Source organism: Anastrepha obliqua, chromosome 2 (genome assembly GCF_027943255.1).
Source record: "Anastrepha obliqua isolate idAnaObli1 chromosome 2, idAnaObli1_1.0, whole genome shotgun sequence".
NCBI lineage: Eukaryota > Metazoa > Arthropoda > Insecta > Diptera > Tephritidae > Anastrepha > Anastrepha obliqua.
This window is the reverse complement of record NC_072893.1, coordinates 129,110,631-129,127,122: the sequence shown is the minus strand read 5'-3', so window position 1 is coordinate 129,127,122 and position 16,492 is coordinate 129,110,631. Positions and strand designations below refer to the sequence as shown.

General features: G+C 34.3%; 1 protein-coding gene across 3 annotated transcripts in view; it reads left to right on the top strand.

The window, feature by feature from the left end:
- LOC129239040 (protein kinase 3) overlaps window positions 1-16,492 on the top strand; it is an 87,524-nt gene that overhangs the window by 35,817 nt on the left and 35,215 nt on the right. For 2 of the 3 annotated variants that reach the window (XM_054874311.1, XM_054874313.1), the window contains exon 1: window positions 11,057-13,563. In XM_054874311.1, coding sequence (XP_054730286.1) covers window positions 11,862-13,563 — 1,702 coding nt within the window. In that variant the 5' untranslated portion in view covers window positions 11,057-11,861. Of the gene's footprint in view, window positions 1-11,056; window positions 13,564-16,492 lie in introns of those variants that run through there. The other variant, XM_054874312.1, reaches the window with a different exon arrangement.

The window sequence follows — 16,492 nt, the reverse complement described above, 5'->3', positions numbered from 1 at the left end:
ATTTGGAAATCGGTGTAGCGCCAAGGATTTGAGAAAGTCTGTCAATGGAGTTAAATACACATTGCGTTTCCAGGCGTTTCAGTAGGCGAAACTTGTGCAAAAGGAGGAGTGTGCATTGGGAATTAAGAGTATTAGTTAAATTAGAAATAGGCACGAAGGTGGGAGAAAGTGGTTTTCAAGCTGCTACATAAATACTTTATAGAGAGAAAGGGACACCAAAGGTTAAAAAGTTTGATAACTGCGCCATCATATAACTTTTTTATCGATTTCTAAATTTTTAATATATTATACATTTGTGTATATATCATATGTACGGTTTGCCCTTACTGTCGCCGCGTTCTATTTTCATCACACTATAAATTTTTTATCACATCTAAGTTTGTCATATTCTTAATTGGGTGCTTGACCTACCCACCTGGCGCATCGTTTACTTCAGTAATAAATGTTTATTTTTAAAACTAAATAACATCGCAATAACCTCTACTGTTACCCAGTTAGATGGGCTTGTGTTCCACACTGACTTTTGACATGACATTGCGCGCATATATGTAATATTTTATCACCTCTCGGTGGCCTACGCCTATGATTAACGCAGCAGATTTTGTCGCGCTGGATAGAACGTGCTGATTGAAACGTATCGCTTGGAAGGAATGCCTATCAAAATAAAAAAATACTATATGCTATTCATCATTTTATTGATTTGTTTAAGTACACAAATTGGTTAATTGTGCGCGCGAAAAAAAAAAATAAAAATAAAAAAAGCATATAGCTTATTTGTTGTTAATTTCAAAGCGTATCATAGCTAAACAAATATTTGCATACCTATGTGCAAATATGTGCCTAAGTTGACTTTGATTTTCGAGCATTTCAGTATAAAAAAAAAAAGAAATAGTAAAAATATACTGAATTGCGTAAAAACTTATGGTATTTTTTATGTTGTTGTGTTGCCTGTCTGCGTCAGCCACTGGTGTGTAAGTGTCATTGCGTCTCGTATTGGTTGTTGTTAGTTTTGATTGTTGCCAAAAAATTCAATTAGTCGGAAGGTTACCAGTTGTACGCATCCGCCACAAGCTAAGTTTTCTTATTCTGCATTTACTTTCACATGCGTTCGATTTCACCTTCGTCAAGTGCAGTGCAGAATTGTTTTTTTTTATATTCAAAATTCTTTGCACGCTTTATGGCATGCCAGGAGCATGAGCGAGCTACGCATGTCCTAGACCCAGTTGAAAGTGGTTGAACCAATGTAAAAAGCATTCTAGATGCTTAGTGTTGAAAAGCTTTTACAGCTCAGACATTTTTTCTATTTCTTCATTTGCGCTTTTTTTTGTTTTAATAAATTTAAATAAAATCGAAATTGATTTTTTTTTTGTACGTGAATTAAATTATATGTATGCGAAAGAATGCCAACATTAGTATTGAATAAATGGATTGGTTTGTAGTGCACAAATTCATTGAATTTATTTTCTCATAAGTAAATTATGAAATGCGCCAGCAGCATATAATAGTTTTATTTACATGCATTATTATTATTGGGTGTACAAACAAAAACTGTACAAAGAAAACGTATGCTATTTTTATTATTATTTTTTTCTCATTTTTTTATTAATATATATTTTTTTATAAATTACAATTTAATTTTGAATTATGTTTTAATGTTTTTTACTTTACTCTACTTATTTATATAATTAATTGTTTATTCCCTTATTTAATTAATTAATTAATGTTTTTATTTCTTTATATAATTTTTTTATTAATTGATTTAATGATTTGTTTTGTATATACTTTATTTTATGGTTAGTAATTTATTTCTTATTTATTTATTTAATTTATTACTTATTTTTATTTCTTTTTATTCATTTAATTGACTTATAATAAAAAAAATAGTTTTTGCTTATTTATATTATATTTTTTCAATTTTTTTTTTTCATTTTTTAAATTCATTTTCTATATTTCTTCTATTCATTAAATGTTGTATATTTTCCTTATTTTAATTTTCTTTTTTATTGATTTGTTATATTTTTTTACTAGAATTAATTTAAATTACTATCTTAATTTTTACTTTATTTTATTTGAAATCACTTAGAGTTATAGAAAATTAATATATTGTTTAATTTTTTTTATAAATTTTTTGTAGTTTGCTTTTTATTTATTTATTTATATTTATTAGTTTATTAAATTGGGTCTTTAACAAAACAAATCTTGAGACATCAGTTTTTGTTTTATGATTTTTTTTAATCTTTGGTGTTTCTGTAATGTTTTTTTTATTTCTTTTTTTATTTGTTTTCTTTTTTTAATTCGTTTTTTTTTTGTTTTTTTTTTTAATTTGTTTTTTTTTTAATTTGTTTTTTTTTTTTATTTTTTTAAGTTGTGTTTTAAATTTTTTTTTTTAATTTGTTTTTTATTATATTTTATGTTTTTAATTCTTTTTTTATTTTTTTTAATTTGCTTTTTTATTTCCTTTTTTCATTTCCTTTTTTTTATTTTTCTTTTTTACTTGTTTTTTTATTTATTTATTTGTTTTTTATTTATTTTTTTTTAATTAATTAATTTTTCTTTTAGCTATTTTTTTTAATATCATTAATATTTACCAGAAAAATCTCTCATTTTTAGTTTTTGGTCTCTTAAACTGAAGTATATCCCATCGAAAACATTGCATAACTCCATAGATTTAACAATATTCACCGACTTAAGCAATTCAGATTGCTGAAAGTACAGTCGGATAAAGTCCAATAGGTAGGGCTGAGAGCAGCGGTGGTATTGTTATGGAATGGGAAATTTCCATTTGCTTTTGTCGAAATAGCATTTTTAATTTTTGCAATAATAAACTTTATATCGAAATTTTATACTTTTTTACATCTGCCACTGTCTGCTCGGTATAATCACTAGTTTTCCGTACTTACTTCTGGTTTCAACCATTCGTTTGACAGTCGTATTTCCGCCCGTAAGCAAAAAAACCGAAGCCTCGTATCGGCATCAATCAGAGCACAGAAAACTATAGGGGCCCACACACCAATTCGTTAAATTACAGCTCTACAAATTGGGCTGAAACTAATTTTGCTATTTGCTGTTTACTGGTTTTCAAGCTTACCACTCTGCTACTAGGATTGTTTTCAATTTAAAACCTTTCTTGTTGTGCTCCCAACATTTAATATTTATAGAAATTTCTTTATTCCTAGCTTCACTCATGATCTCTTTAATTAGCGCTTATGATAATTGAGATGATAAAAATCACCCTAAAATAGACGTCTGTGTTGTATAATATCATTTCGTTTAATTAGCAGATTCTATATATAACCTAAAAATATTCATAAAAATATAATCACGTCAGTCACAGTATATGACGATGCATTTACACTTGTGAAAGCTATAAAGACGGTTTGCAGCTACCAGAAAATACATTAATGCTAATGTGGCATTTGTAGAATGGAACTAATGGTATCTTTCTCATTTATTTAACTCGAGCGAGCAATTTTCAAAAAAATGTTTTGTGCTCTGGTAATAGCCGTGAAATAATTAGCGAGCTTTCTTGTGATATTTTTAGTCAAGAAATATTGCACGCAACGAAATAGTCATTAGAATTTGACGCCTCTAGAAAAAATGTATTGCGCCTCTGATTAAACCTGTTAATTTATAAGCGCGAGTCTAAGCAAGTGACTGTACTTAGGGCAAGTACAGATTTTGTTTCTTTTTCATATTTTTTTTATATGTTAATAATTTTTTTTCGAACATTTTGTATGAATGCCGCGTGCAATCTAACCTGCTGCTCAAGCTGTGAAAGAGGAAATCTTACAAATCACTTTTCGAAGTCCTGCCTCAGACTCTTTCTTCACCTATCCTTTTGAAAACACCATCTCCATAATTTGTACTAAAATTTTCTCTTGAGAGTAGAACCTAAAGAGATCTTTTAAGCTGGAATTTGGTTAAAAAACAAGTCACATAGACTATTTGGCTGTATTTCATCCACCATTCGACCAAGTCTGCAATCCACTACATCACAGACATTTTTCTCCGGTTAAGATTATAAGTTGTTGTGGTATTATATGCATAAACAACAGCTTTTAGGTCGCTGGACCCTTCAGTTTCTGCTACAACTATTTTTTTCTATCTATCGATGCATCCAACTGTGCTTCACAAATGTCAAGTAAATTATTCTCAATTTACACAGTTTCATTCAATCAGTATTTCTTATACTAAACTTTCTTCCTTACCTTCTTTAAATCCATTATATTAAAGTAAATACTTTTTTCCTTTCATTGCTTCACAAATCGAATTCTACTCTATACAGGGTGAACGATATGAAGTGTTGCCTATTCAAAACACCATAACTGTTTTGTGTGAAATTAGTTTTTATTGATTTCAAAGACAAAATTGTTCAAAAATGAATACAATTTTAACATATATCCACTTTAGCTCGATATGACCACCTTTTGCCTTGACTATTGCCTTGAAACGGTCAAAAAATGAGTTGCATGCTGCACGAATGTGATCTTGAGGTATTTTGGCCCATTCTCGTATAATCGCTTTTTTCAACGCATCCATACTGGCAAATTTTTTAGTCCTCACCTTGCTCTTCAAAATAGACCAGATGGAATAGTCCATCGGATTTGCGTCTGGCGAATTCGAAAGCCGTTGGGTGGACGAAATGAAGTGTAGAATATGATTTTTTAACCATTCTTAGTTCACACGAGCTTTATGAGACGGTGCCGAGTCCTGTTGGAACGTCCATGGTCTACGACCGAAATGTTTGCGTGTCCACGGCTCTAAATCAGCTTCTAAAACATTTTCCTGATAATGAGTCCCATTCACTTTGACACCAGACTCGATCAAAACGATTGGAGAGCGTCCATCAGCGGTCACTGCGGCCCAAACCATTATTTGCGATGGGAAATTGCTTCGAGTGGCCATACGTAGGCTCAAATTCTCCTATGAGCGTTCGGCCAAGTAAACACGATCGTTTTGAGTGAACTGCTCAATTGGGAAATTTTTTCCATCAGAAAACACTATGTTAGGAAATTCGCCACGTTCGTGCAAGCGCAACAACTCCTTTGCTCTTTCGCACCGAACTTTTTTTGCTGGGGTGAAAGATCGTGTGCTTTTTGGAACTTGTAAGTCTTGACCTTAAGTTCATTTTTCAATATGCGTCGAATGCCGTCTTGCGATATTTTCAGTTCTTTGGCCATTTTTCTGTCACTTCGACGTGGATTTCGTTCAAGTCGAGCTTTCACTTTCCGAACCATTTCTGGCCTTGTTGCGGTTTTTTTTGGTCCGCCTCCATAGCGTTTTGCAGTGCTACCAGTATCATTGTAACGCTGTATAGTGCGATACACAAACATTTTATTCACTTTGAGGTGACTGAGCTCACGAACAATGCGATTTTCTAGCCAAATATAACGCAATCACACTATTACGTTTGAGTTCCATCACAGAAAAAAAAATTCAACAAAACTGAGACGCAAATGTTTTAGATGGCTTATAAACAATATATTGAACTGTCATTAGATCAATTTTGACGTTGATGTCATGAGCTGTCTTACAGATACAAGCAGTGTGAAGTCGGTAACACTTCATGTCGTTCACCCTGTACTATAATTATTGTTTGTGACATCCTGACATCCCGACATCACAGTATCAATTATCATTATTTTATTATTATTATTATTTTTTTTTTTGTTACTTGCACGCGTTTAATCACTCACTCAATCATTTTCTTAACACTCACTCATACATACTCATTTATGCAATTCGAGACGCTTTTTCCCTCTCACTATTCGTTCATTATTGAGTACCGCACGCGTAGTGTTGTGTAATTAAATCCGAATAAATAAAACACGAGTGAATATACAGTAAGTGCTGAAATGACAAAACCAGCAACGCAAGTTTATTGGGGAAAAATTGGAAGCCTCCTCACTTACGTTTTCTACTTTTAATTTGTCCTTTACCAACTGTTCGATCTCGGTTACATAGTCACATTACGTGAGTGCTTAGAACAACCAACAAATAATGAAGCGGTAACTGATGGTTTGCTTGCTTACATGCCACGTGTAATTTCATTGTTGGAGATTAAAAGAAAGCTTAGAAGACATTTGGCTCCTATAATGTAATGGATGTTGTGTTTTACAAGCTTATTTTTTCTTCTTTTCGGTTAAGGTTCTATACCTAAAAAATTCATGAAAATATAAATAGTTCGACTGTTTTAGCTCACAAATTTTAAATGGCGGGAGGGGTGTATTTTTCATAGAATTTTAAGAGGTAACACGATTTTTTTAAATTAAGAATTTGTGTTGAAATTTTGAACTTTTTGAAATTTAGTCCTTTTTTTAATTTTAAACTTTATCGAAATTTAAAGCCTTTTTGAATTTTTCAAAATGAGACGTTTTTTGAAATTTTGCACTCTTTTGAGATCAAACCTTTTTTTAAAATTTGGACCTTTTCGAACTTTAGAACTTTTTGAGAATTATATAATTAATTTTTTAAAATTAAGAGTTTCTTGAAATTACAGCTTTACTTTTGATATTTCGTCCTTTTTTTGAAATTCTGAACTTTATTCAAATACAGTAGATTCTGTTTTTATCCGGTTTTTTTTTATGCGGTTTTGAAATAGTGCGGTTTTTAAAAAAATTAAAAAATGCATGTCAACCTATCGGGAATTGTACATATAAACAATATTCTAAACCAGCTAAGCAAAAACTCATCACAGATTACATCAAAAATCCGCCTGCATCACCATCCTGATCAGACGTGTACATTTCCTCAAGTGACGGAAGTGATTGTACGCCAAATCCTAAACGAATGCGCAACATGCGGGTACTCGTATTGACTGATTCTCTTTCTGACGATGTATTTATTTAATTATTTCAGATTCATGCGGTCTATGGAACGTATCTATAGTTATAATATGGGACTAGTACCCTTTTTTTATGCGATTTTATTACATTATTTCAGATTTATGCACTTTTGAAACGTATCTATAGTTTTACTATAGAGCTGGTAGCTTTTTTTATGCTGTTTGTTGCAGAACGTATATACCGCATAGAAACAGAATCTACTGTATAAAACTTTTTTTTGAAATTCAGAAGTTTTTTCTGAAATTTAGAACTTTTTTTGGAATTCAGAATTTTTTCTGAAATTTAGAACTTTTTGAAATTTTTGCCTTTTTTGGAATTTAGACCATTTTTGAAATTCAGAACTTTTGTGAAAGTACAGCTTTTCTTTTGATATTTAGAAATTTTCTTTTTTGAAATTTGGCACTGTTTTGAAATTTAGGACGGTTTTAAAATTTAAGATTTTTTTGAAGTTTAGAACTCGCTTGAAATCTGAAATTTTGAAATTTAGAATTTTTTTGAAATTCTGAACATTATTTAAATTTAAAACTTTTTTGTAATTAAAAGTTTGTTTTTGAAATTAAGAACTTTTTTGAAATTTTGAACTGTTCGAAATTTAGAACTTTTTGAAATTATTGACCTTTTTGGAATTTAGACCATTTTTGAAATTCAGAACTGTTTTTAAAATAGAACTTTTAATAGAGCTTTTCTTTTGATATTTAGTAATTTTCTTTTTTTTAATTTTAGGACTGTTTTGAAATGTAGGATTTTTTTAAGTTTAGAACTTGCTTGAAATCGAAAACGTATTTGAAATTTAGGACTTTTTTTTAAATCTGTAACTCTTTCAAATTTAAAACTTTTTTGAAATTTGCAAATGTAGAACTTTTTTACGTAAACCCTTAAAAATTTGAATAAATGTGCGCTTTTATAGTTTTATATGTTGCAAATTTTAAGGGATAAGAGAATTTTTTGTTTTTGTTTCTTTCTTCTTTTTATATAATTTTTTTTTGTTGCTGACATGCTTTATAAGTTTGGCGCACATTACTTCAATTTTAGAAGTAAACATCTGAGAAATGCAAACTTAATTTGAGTGCAAGTCCTTGCATGATAATTTGATCGAGTACACTGAATAGAAATGCCAAAAACTGCACTTTATCTGATTAACTGGTCTGGCAGACCCCAATGAAAATGCTATACGCCCGAAAAACCACCCTTTATTACCTCTTTTTACTGCTCTTGCTCCACCTGCAATTGAAAATTCAAACTAATCTTGAAACTTTAAAGAGTAGCTTTGTTGTCCAATATCCTCTACAGCTCGGTATGCTATAAGAACTTGTGTGTGTGGTCTTAAAATATATTGTAGTATAAGTAAATAACTGAAAATACACGTGGCAGCAATTGAAAAAATTCTAGTTTCTTATTTTTTGCTTCATTTAATAAGTAGCTGAGGGTATGAGTACCTACAAATACAACGGGGAAGGTATTGATTTGTTTGTCTTGCGTCAATATCCTTGCAGGCTCGGACGGTCATCCACTCAAGCCGCCGAGTGGAGGGAAAAGTATTTACTTGTACAAATACATAAGTAATGACCAATCTACACGCTAGTTGTGTGCTAGCAGACACAGGTGTGCCCGAAAATATACAGCAGCTGACAAAAATAAGGTCATACGAAGAGTAGGGATAGCTGGAAAGGGTGTTGAGTGTATGCACAAAAGAAAACACAAAAAGCGTTCGAAGTGTCCTGGCAAGAGAGTGCTATTTGCATGCAAAAACCAACCAGTTGTGAACAAATTTCTAACTCGTGCGCTTAGGGAGCGACTAATGTCCCGTTTTACGGCCTGGCTGCCTGGATGGCTACTTGTTGTTGGTCGCTTCGATTTTGTTTGCATTGCAATGAATCTGTTTCTAAGCTCACTATCTAACAAATATTTCAATATTATTGCATCCACTTAAATGTGTGAAAACAATTTTCTGTTTTCAAGTATCTCGTTACACATTTCATTAATGCAACTGAAAGTTCACCTATGTAGTGGAGCTGAATAAAATTGTCTTTGTTGCTAGGTCTGCAACTCACTTAACTTTGCTACCTTATTGAAAATCGTTTTATCATTCAATCGCAATACTTCACTCTGTTCGTTAGTTTGTGGTAGTCCATTTTCGTTCAACAATTCCATCAATCAGTAATCCCTTGTTTCCCATGTTTTGCTTGTGCGCAAATCAGTCAACTCGTTGGATTTTACTAGTTTGTGGTGGCTCAATGCAGATTTTGCTGCCATTGCAGTTCTACCCAAAGCTCGCTGAGTTTACGTGCGCTCACAAGTATAACCACTTGAGTACTTATGTTGCGAAATTTCTCGAGCTCCTGGTGCTTGAGAACCTTTGCCTGTCAGCGTGCGATATCACCAATTAGTGATCTCTCGAAGATGATGGCGTATATCTTAACAAGTTTGTTTGTTTTGAAATTTCACGTTTTAGATAAGATTTCGATCAACAGCTCAATTTGTTTTTTTTTTTTTGCTTCCTGCTCAAACTTTTCACCTTCGTCGGAGTGGTGCTAAAGAATATATCGAATTTTCGCTGTATTGCTATGACCCTGCTTTGTGCTTCTACAGCTCAGTCTCTGGCTTTGCCATGACTAAGAAAGTCTTTGAAGAAGCTAAATCTGTCGAATTTCTTCTTTTCTTACATTCAGCACAGCTAAACGGCGTCCGGTTGTCTGAGCAAATAATTACTTTACTTTTTTTAGTGTGATTGGCAAGATGCAGCTTGCAATTTTGTTTATATAATTTAGGCAAAGTATTTCCAAGACGTTCTGTGGGAAAAAGCTGTTTTCTAGGGAATCCAGATTCACAAAAAAAAAAATAAATTGAAATGTCATGATGCCAGTCTATTTGCACTTAATTGTAAACTGCCCTTATATATAAATATTATTGTTGTTGAACAGCCAAAAAATTACGATTTTTTTACATTTTCTCGTATGTTTCTAGAGGATGATTCTATCTTATCTGAGTCTGTCTGGATTAAAATGATAGCACATAGAAATTAAATGGATTAAATTTACGACAGAAGCGCTTCAGTATGACAGCGCTCATATTTCAAGACCACGCAACCCAATGAGTGTTTTATAATAATTCTTGGATTAAATTTAAAAAAACAATTTTTCTTTGTTTCTGTTTAGTGAAATCTTATTAAATCTTTGATCGTCACCCTATTTATAAAATAAATATTTGTGACTCGATTTCTTTAGTGCAAACCCTTTATATAAGGTCGCAAAGCATACGTTGGGCTCGTGATACACATATGTATGTATGCCCTTACACTACTGTATGTATAGTATGTAAGCCCTCTCAGGCTTATCAGCAGCGCCCAGCAGTTCGTTTGTCGGCTGAGCCACAACTCGCGGCTTATCAGCGTTATTTTAGCTTTTATCAAGCACTCTGGCGTTACAAGAAATGCAAATTGATTTTGCTCATTCTGTCATATATGCATACCCAACCGCCACCACTACCTAACTCTTTGTCTACTCACACCAATGCATTGGTGCTAATATGCTTTAATGCATTTTTTTTTCGTTTGCTACTTGTTCGCCATTAATTTCCGTTAATTCCATTAATCGTATTTCGCTCATAAGTACTCATACATACATACATCTACATGTATACATTTTTCCCACCCTACCCAAGTCGCTTCGCGTGGTGTCTACGTATACGTGTGCTGTTGTGTTACCTGTCGTAGCTGCTAATATAATAATTACTTCGGCTTTTCCACACACACGCGCACATGCACGCACGCAACTCATCCATACATCGTTCTACTCACCTCGCGCACACTCTCTCCTCCATTGTAGTTGCCCATTGGGCATTTGGGGTGGCTGGCTAACCGTTCGTGGCCTGAGTGTGGAAAATCGACACATTTCAACTTTCGCTTTTCTTTTTTTTACGAATGGCTACGCGAACTCGGCAGCAGTCAGTCGTGGCCATTATCGTTAGTAGCGGGGGTGAATGCGGAAAATATATCGCACATTTTACACATACGCCATGGATGCCCAGACGGACATTGCACATACTTTATTTGTGTGTGCGTGTGTGTGTTGTGATACGATGCGATTTGCTGCCGTTTGTGTGTGTTTATTGCTCGTATTCACATTCTTCGTGTTCGTGTTCGTCGAGCGCGCATTCGTATGTGTGGCAACGCACTTTTTTAATTTTTAATTTCAGTACTTTCGTGGCAATATGAGCGGCAACATGTTATAGTCACTCGATTAGTCAGTATTCGACAGTCACAGTAAGAAAACCACACCACTCGGGGCTAACGAAGCCGACGAAACACACAAAACGCGGGCAGCGAGAAAACTAAGCAACAACAAAATACGTTAGATATTATAGAAAAGTTTTTCATAACAAAAACGCAAAATTATACAATTTTTAATACAAAAATTAAAAAATAAAATAATTTGTAGTGAATTATAAAACAAATTACTTTTCACTGACTTTTGAAAAAGCATATCGATTTCATTAATTCAAAATAATACTCGTTAAATAACGCCAAAGCTTGCGAATTTCCCAGCACTTAATATGGCTTTACCATTATTTTCAGTAAACAAGTGCAATGTGACTGTTTAAAAACGCCAAGTTTTCCTTAAAAAAAAATTCCAAAATAAGTTTCCGAAATAATATATTTGTGCGCTGCGTGCAAAAACAAAAAATCAAGGACTCAGTGCATGCGTCCTCAGTGTTAGTGAAAAATACTGCAATCAAAAAATCACTAAAACAGTGTCTTTCGAATTGTGTTTTCTTAAAACTGAAATTGCTAAGCCAATTAGTGGCATTTACAAAAACAGAACCAGAAAACAAAAAAAACTCAATTAAAAACTGAAAAAGTGTGAATAGCAAAGGCAAAAAGGCAACGCGCGTTATAACAAAGACGTCTAAACGCCACCCTGCAGTTGAGTGTAGAAGAAAAAGTGATTAAAGCAACAAAAACTACTGCACTAACATATTACCCAAGAACAAGTGTCTGCGCTCACTATTCCAACCCTGATGGCAACAACAGCACCGGCCAGCGCCCCCGTGATCAGCTATAGCAGCTCCGACACCAGCAGCAGCAGCAAGCCGATTACCATACCCTTGCTTGTGCGCTATTCTAGCCAGTTGTCAACTGGTTCGGCGGACAGTGGCGTCATTGTTGGCGGCAGTTCCTCCAGCACATCTGTGTGCATACCTAAAAAGAACCGCATCACCACCAACTCTTCACTGGATACGCGCTGCAATTCGCTCTGTCTGCATGGCTCGAACGTGAAATGGCAGCTGCAGAAGCTCAAGCAACCCACCAATAAACAGCTGCTCTCGCAGGATAGTGGCATTGATGCTGTCGTCGATGGCGGTAGCGGCGTCACATTGGCCGTTGATGGCGACGCGGACTCGACGGCCGGCTCGCAGCAGCATCTCAAGTCCACGCAGTGCTCCTCATCAAGCAGCGAGTCGCTGGGCGGCAACTCCTCTGGACTGTCGCTATCCAAGTATTCGGAAGATGGCGGTGAGTCAGAGAACTCGTCAGGCATTTGCATGAGCGTGGGCAGTGGACGCCGCATCAAGTATCGCAATAGCGCTAGCACCTGCACGCAGGGGCTGGAGGACCGCATCGACGAGGTGGACATACCCGATGATTACGATGAGGAAGTCGACGACGACGACGACGACGACGATGATGTTGTGGATGTTGACGAGGATGATGAGGTGGATGTGGGTGTAGACGAAGACGAGGACGTGGACGATGATGATGATGTCAGCAATAGCGACGATGACAGCGATTCGGGCAACAACTCTGGTGTTGTGGGCGAATCAGGTAGCATTTCAGTGCCTGCCACGGCCACAACACTTAACGGCTCGTTCGGCAAAATCGTACCGGCAAAAGCTTTGAGCGCCAAGGATCCGCCAATTGCCAATCACTTGGGCATCAACTCGTCTGTGCATGCGCAATGCGCTTCAGCGCCGGTAGGCAGTGTCACTTACACCTCGTCCCACCACAAAGCCAATGAAACAAATAAGCCAACCACTAGCAGTAGTAATCATAATAATCTAAATAATAATCGTAGTAGTAGCACTAGAGATCATAGTAGTAGTAGTAGCAATCCGCAAGCAGCCACTAAGTCCAAAAATCCCGAATCACAAGTATTGGCCACTGATGGCAATTATTATTTTCCGCTGCTGAAAATCTCCGACGATCCGTACATTGACTCAAAATTGATCAACAAGAAGGATGGCCTCCAGGATACCATGTACTATCTGGACGAGTTCGGCAGTCCGAAATTGCGCGAGAAATATGCACGCAAACAGAAGGAGAAAGAACAGAAACAGCAGAAGGCGCAACAGAAGCAAAGCAAACGGGAGGAGGAGCGTAAGAAGCGTACAACGTTAGCGCCAAATGCCATCGCCACTGCTGCATTCACGACTGACAAAAACCCAATTAATGGATCAACGATGGTATCCAAAAAACAACGCAACGTCATAGACGATGCGACAAACTGTGATGATAATTGTAAGGAGCATAGGCAAAGTAGTAGTTGTAAGCACAAATGCGGCGCCGTTGCTGGGAATGAGAAGACGCTAGCGCTGGCGGCTACCGATGCGGACTCGAGTCGGCAGCAAACAGATGTACGAATGACAGCGAGCAACAAGTCGCTGTCCACCGCGTCCTGCGTGACCTGGAATAAAGTATTTCGCAAGTTCAAAACTGTCCTAGGTAAATGGGAGATGATTTTTGAAAATATGAAAATATAAAAATAGGGGAAGGGAGGAAAGGAGTAAGGGGATAATGAAGGGTTTTTATGGCTGAAGTCGGGTTATTAATAGGTCTATGGATAAGTTCGTGCGGTTTTACAACAGATGGCGTAACTTGATTATTATTCCATCGATCCACATTTCCAAACATTCATTGGAGAGCTACTGTCGTAAGGCACAAACGTCAGTATAAGTTTTTTATTTGAAGCGTAAACAACAATATTTTTACCACACTTGAAAATGTCGAATTTCGTGCCAAATAATGTGTTTTTGCGGGGAATTTTTTAATATGAAGAAAAAAGCAGCCGAAAGTCATCGTATCTTGGTGGAAGTTTATGGTGAGCATGCTCTAGCTGAGCGAACGTGCCAGAAGTGGTTTGCACGCTTTAAAAGTGGTGATTTTGGCCGCGCCGCCAAAGTTCATGGATACCGAATTGGAGGAATTGCTCGATCAAGATCCGGCTCAAACGCAAGAAGAGGTTGCAAAAACTTTGGGAGTTGATCAATCAACCATTTCCAAACGTTTAAAAGCCATGGGAATGATCCGAAATTCAAATTTCGAAAAAAAAAACCGCACGAACTTATTCATAGACCTATTACCAATTAAAATTTATAAAAGTTATTAAAAAATATTTGCACACAATTTTTTTTGTGAGAAACAGATGAGTTGAGAAATCATAACTTTTTTCATTTACTCAATATTTTATTTTCACCGATTGTGTTCTAGTTTAGTGAGCGACATGTCCATATAGTATATATATAATACAATTGTGAATTGCCTACAAATTTGTTTATTTTGTTGTTGTTCAGAGTTGTATTTTTACCTGCGGCCGTAGAAACAAATTACCCTACAGCAGATAAAATAATTGAACTACTTAGTTCAATTCTTTATTAACAAACCAATTCAAAAAATTATTTTTTTAATTGTTTCTATTTTTGATTAAAATTCGCAAAAATATATTATTTAAAAAAAATCTTTAATTTATCTACATACATATTTGCTGTCTATATTTTTCAAGCGCTTATCTGAAAAATACTTTGAGAGAAAGTAGGCAATAAAATTATTTTTAAAACTTCCATTAAATTTAATTTTTAAATCGTTCGAATCTTTTTATTTTGTATTACATGTTTTTGAAAATGTTTAAAACAATAGTTATAATTTTATTTGCTGATTACATTCCTGAAAGCGTATTTGAAAATTTAAAAAAAAATATTTTGCAATAAAATTATTAAAAAAAATGTCTAAACAACTTTTTAAAAAAGTTACAATTTTTAAATTTCGTTAGAAAATATTTCGTCAATCGATTTACATACTTCCCAGCAATGGTACGTACCACAAAGCACGAACTCTTTTATTTTCGTCCAAGTGTGCTCTCTCTATGGGCAACGTAACCTAGATCAATTTTCGAAAATATTTAAAAGCATTTTGAAATCCAAACTTGTTTTTAAAATTTTACTCTTAATAAGTTTTAAAAATTTTACCAAATATTAATATTTTTTCACAAACATATTTAAAAGAAACATTTTCAAAATCATTTTTAGTATTTGATCTTCTGATATAAATAAAAAATAAAAATTAAAATATGTTAAAATATTCGGAATAAATTATTTTTACCTATTATTAATTTCAAGCATTTATTAACTTTACTTTTTTTCTTGTCTCTTTATAGGTAAGTCCGACAAGCAAACACTTTTCTTGATATCGAACTATGGTAAGGCAAAAGTTTTGAAAAATAATGAAATTATGAAAATTCTTAATTTGATGTTTTATTATCGATGGCGATACTTTTCACCCGTTACCTATTTTCAGGCCTACATTAGAAATACTCTCCCAGAGCCTTTTCAAAATACAGCAGCAGGCGATTTTGAAATGGTGAAACCGTAGACAATCTTCCGAAGGCATTTTTCTCTTTATTCAAACTTTTTTTCTTACTTTCATATTTTTTTTATTTTTTTATAATTATTTGCTATTTTTATATTTTCAATTTTATATAATATAACTTGACGCCCCTCTGCTCGGGGTCCACGCGCCCAGTGCTTCATTTCCGCAATTTCTTTGCTAAAATATCTTACTCGTGTCAATGAATTGGATAATTTTTTTTATCTAAAAATAGAAAGACATTAAAGGCGGCAATGCTGCGCTCTATTTCACCACTCCTCTGCACCGCATGTAATACACACTTACAAAAAATTCTTGCCAATTTTCGAAAAAAAAAGAAAAAACAATTTTTCTGCTACGGTTGGAATTTGATTGGCAATTTCCTTCAGTTTCATATATCAAAAATTTTACGTTGTCGAGAATTTTTGTAATATGTTTTTGCTTTTTTTCAAGTGGCATGAAAAGATTCCGCACAGATTTTTCTTTATATTAATTTACTTTATCCTCTTACAATCCAGCATTGTTTCTATTTATTGGTGCGCATATTGTTATGAACTTTGATTTCCTCTAGGCCGACTTTACAGTGTAAATGTGTATGCGTGTGTGTGAAACATTACCCCATATATGCATACATACAAAAATAGTACAAAATTATAAACAATAAGCAGAACAAAGACTAACGCGTGCGTAAAATAGTTCTTTTGTTGTTGTTGTTGCTGTTGTAGTTGTTTATTCATGTAAGTAAAGAAAAGATTCAGTGCAATAACAAAAACAGTTTCAATACAAAGCTCATTAATGTGGAGCGATTATTGACTCGCCTGTGGCCCGTAGGCACGTTAAAGATAAGTCTGATTTTTTTCACATATTTTTTTATTCTCCCTCCTCTTTCCTTCTGTTTTGATTACAAAGAGCCACGACGTTTTGAGATGAAAAAAAAAAAATAATCTTTATTAAAAAGTAGAAAATCCATTAGTAATGATTTTAAATAAATACCGTTTGCCAAACAATCCGG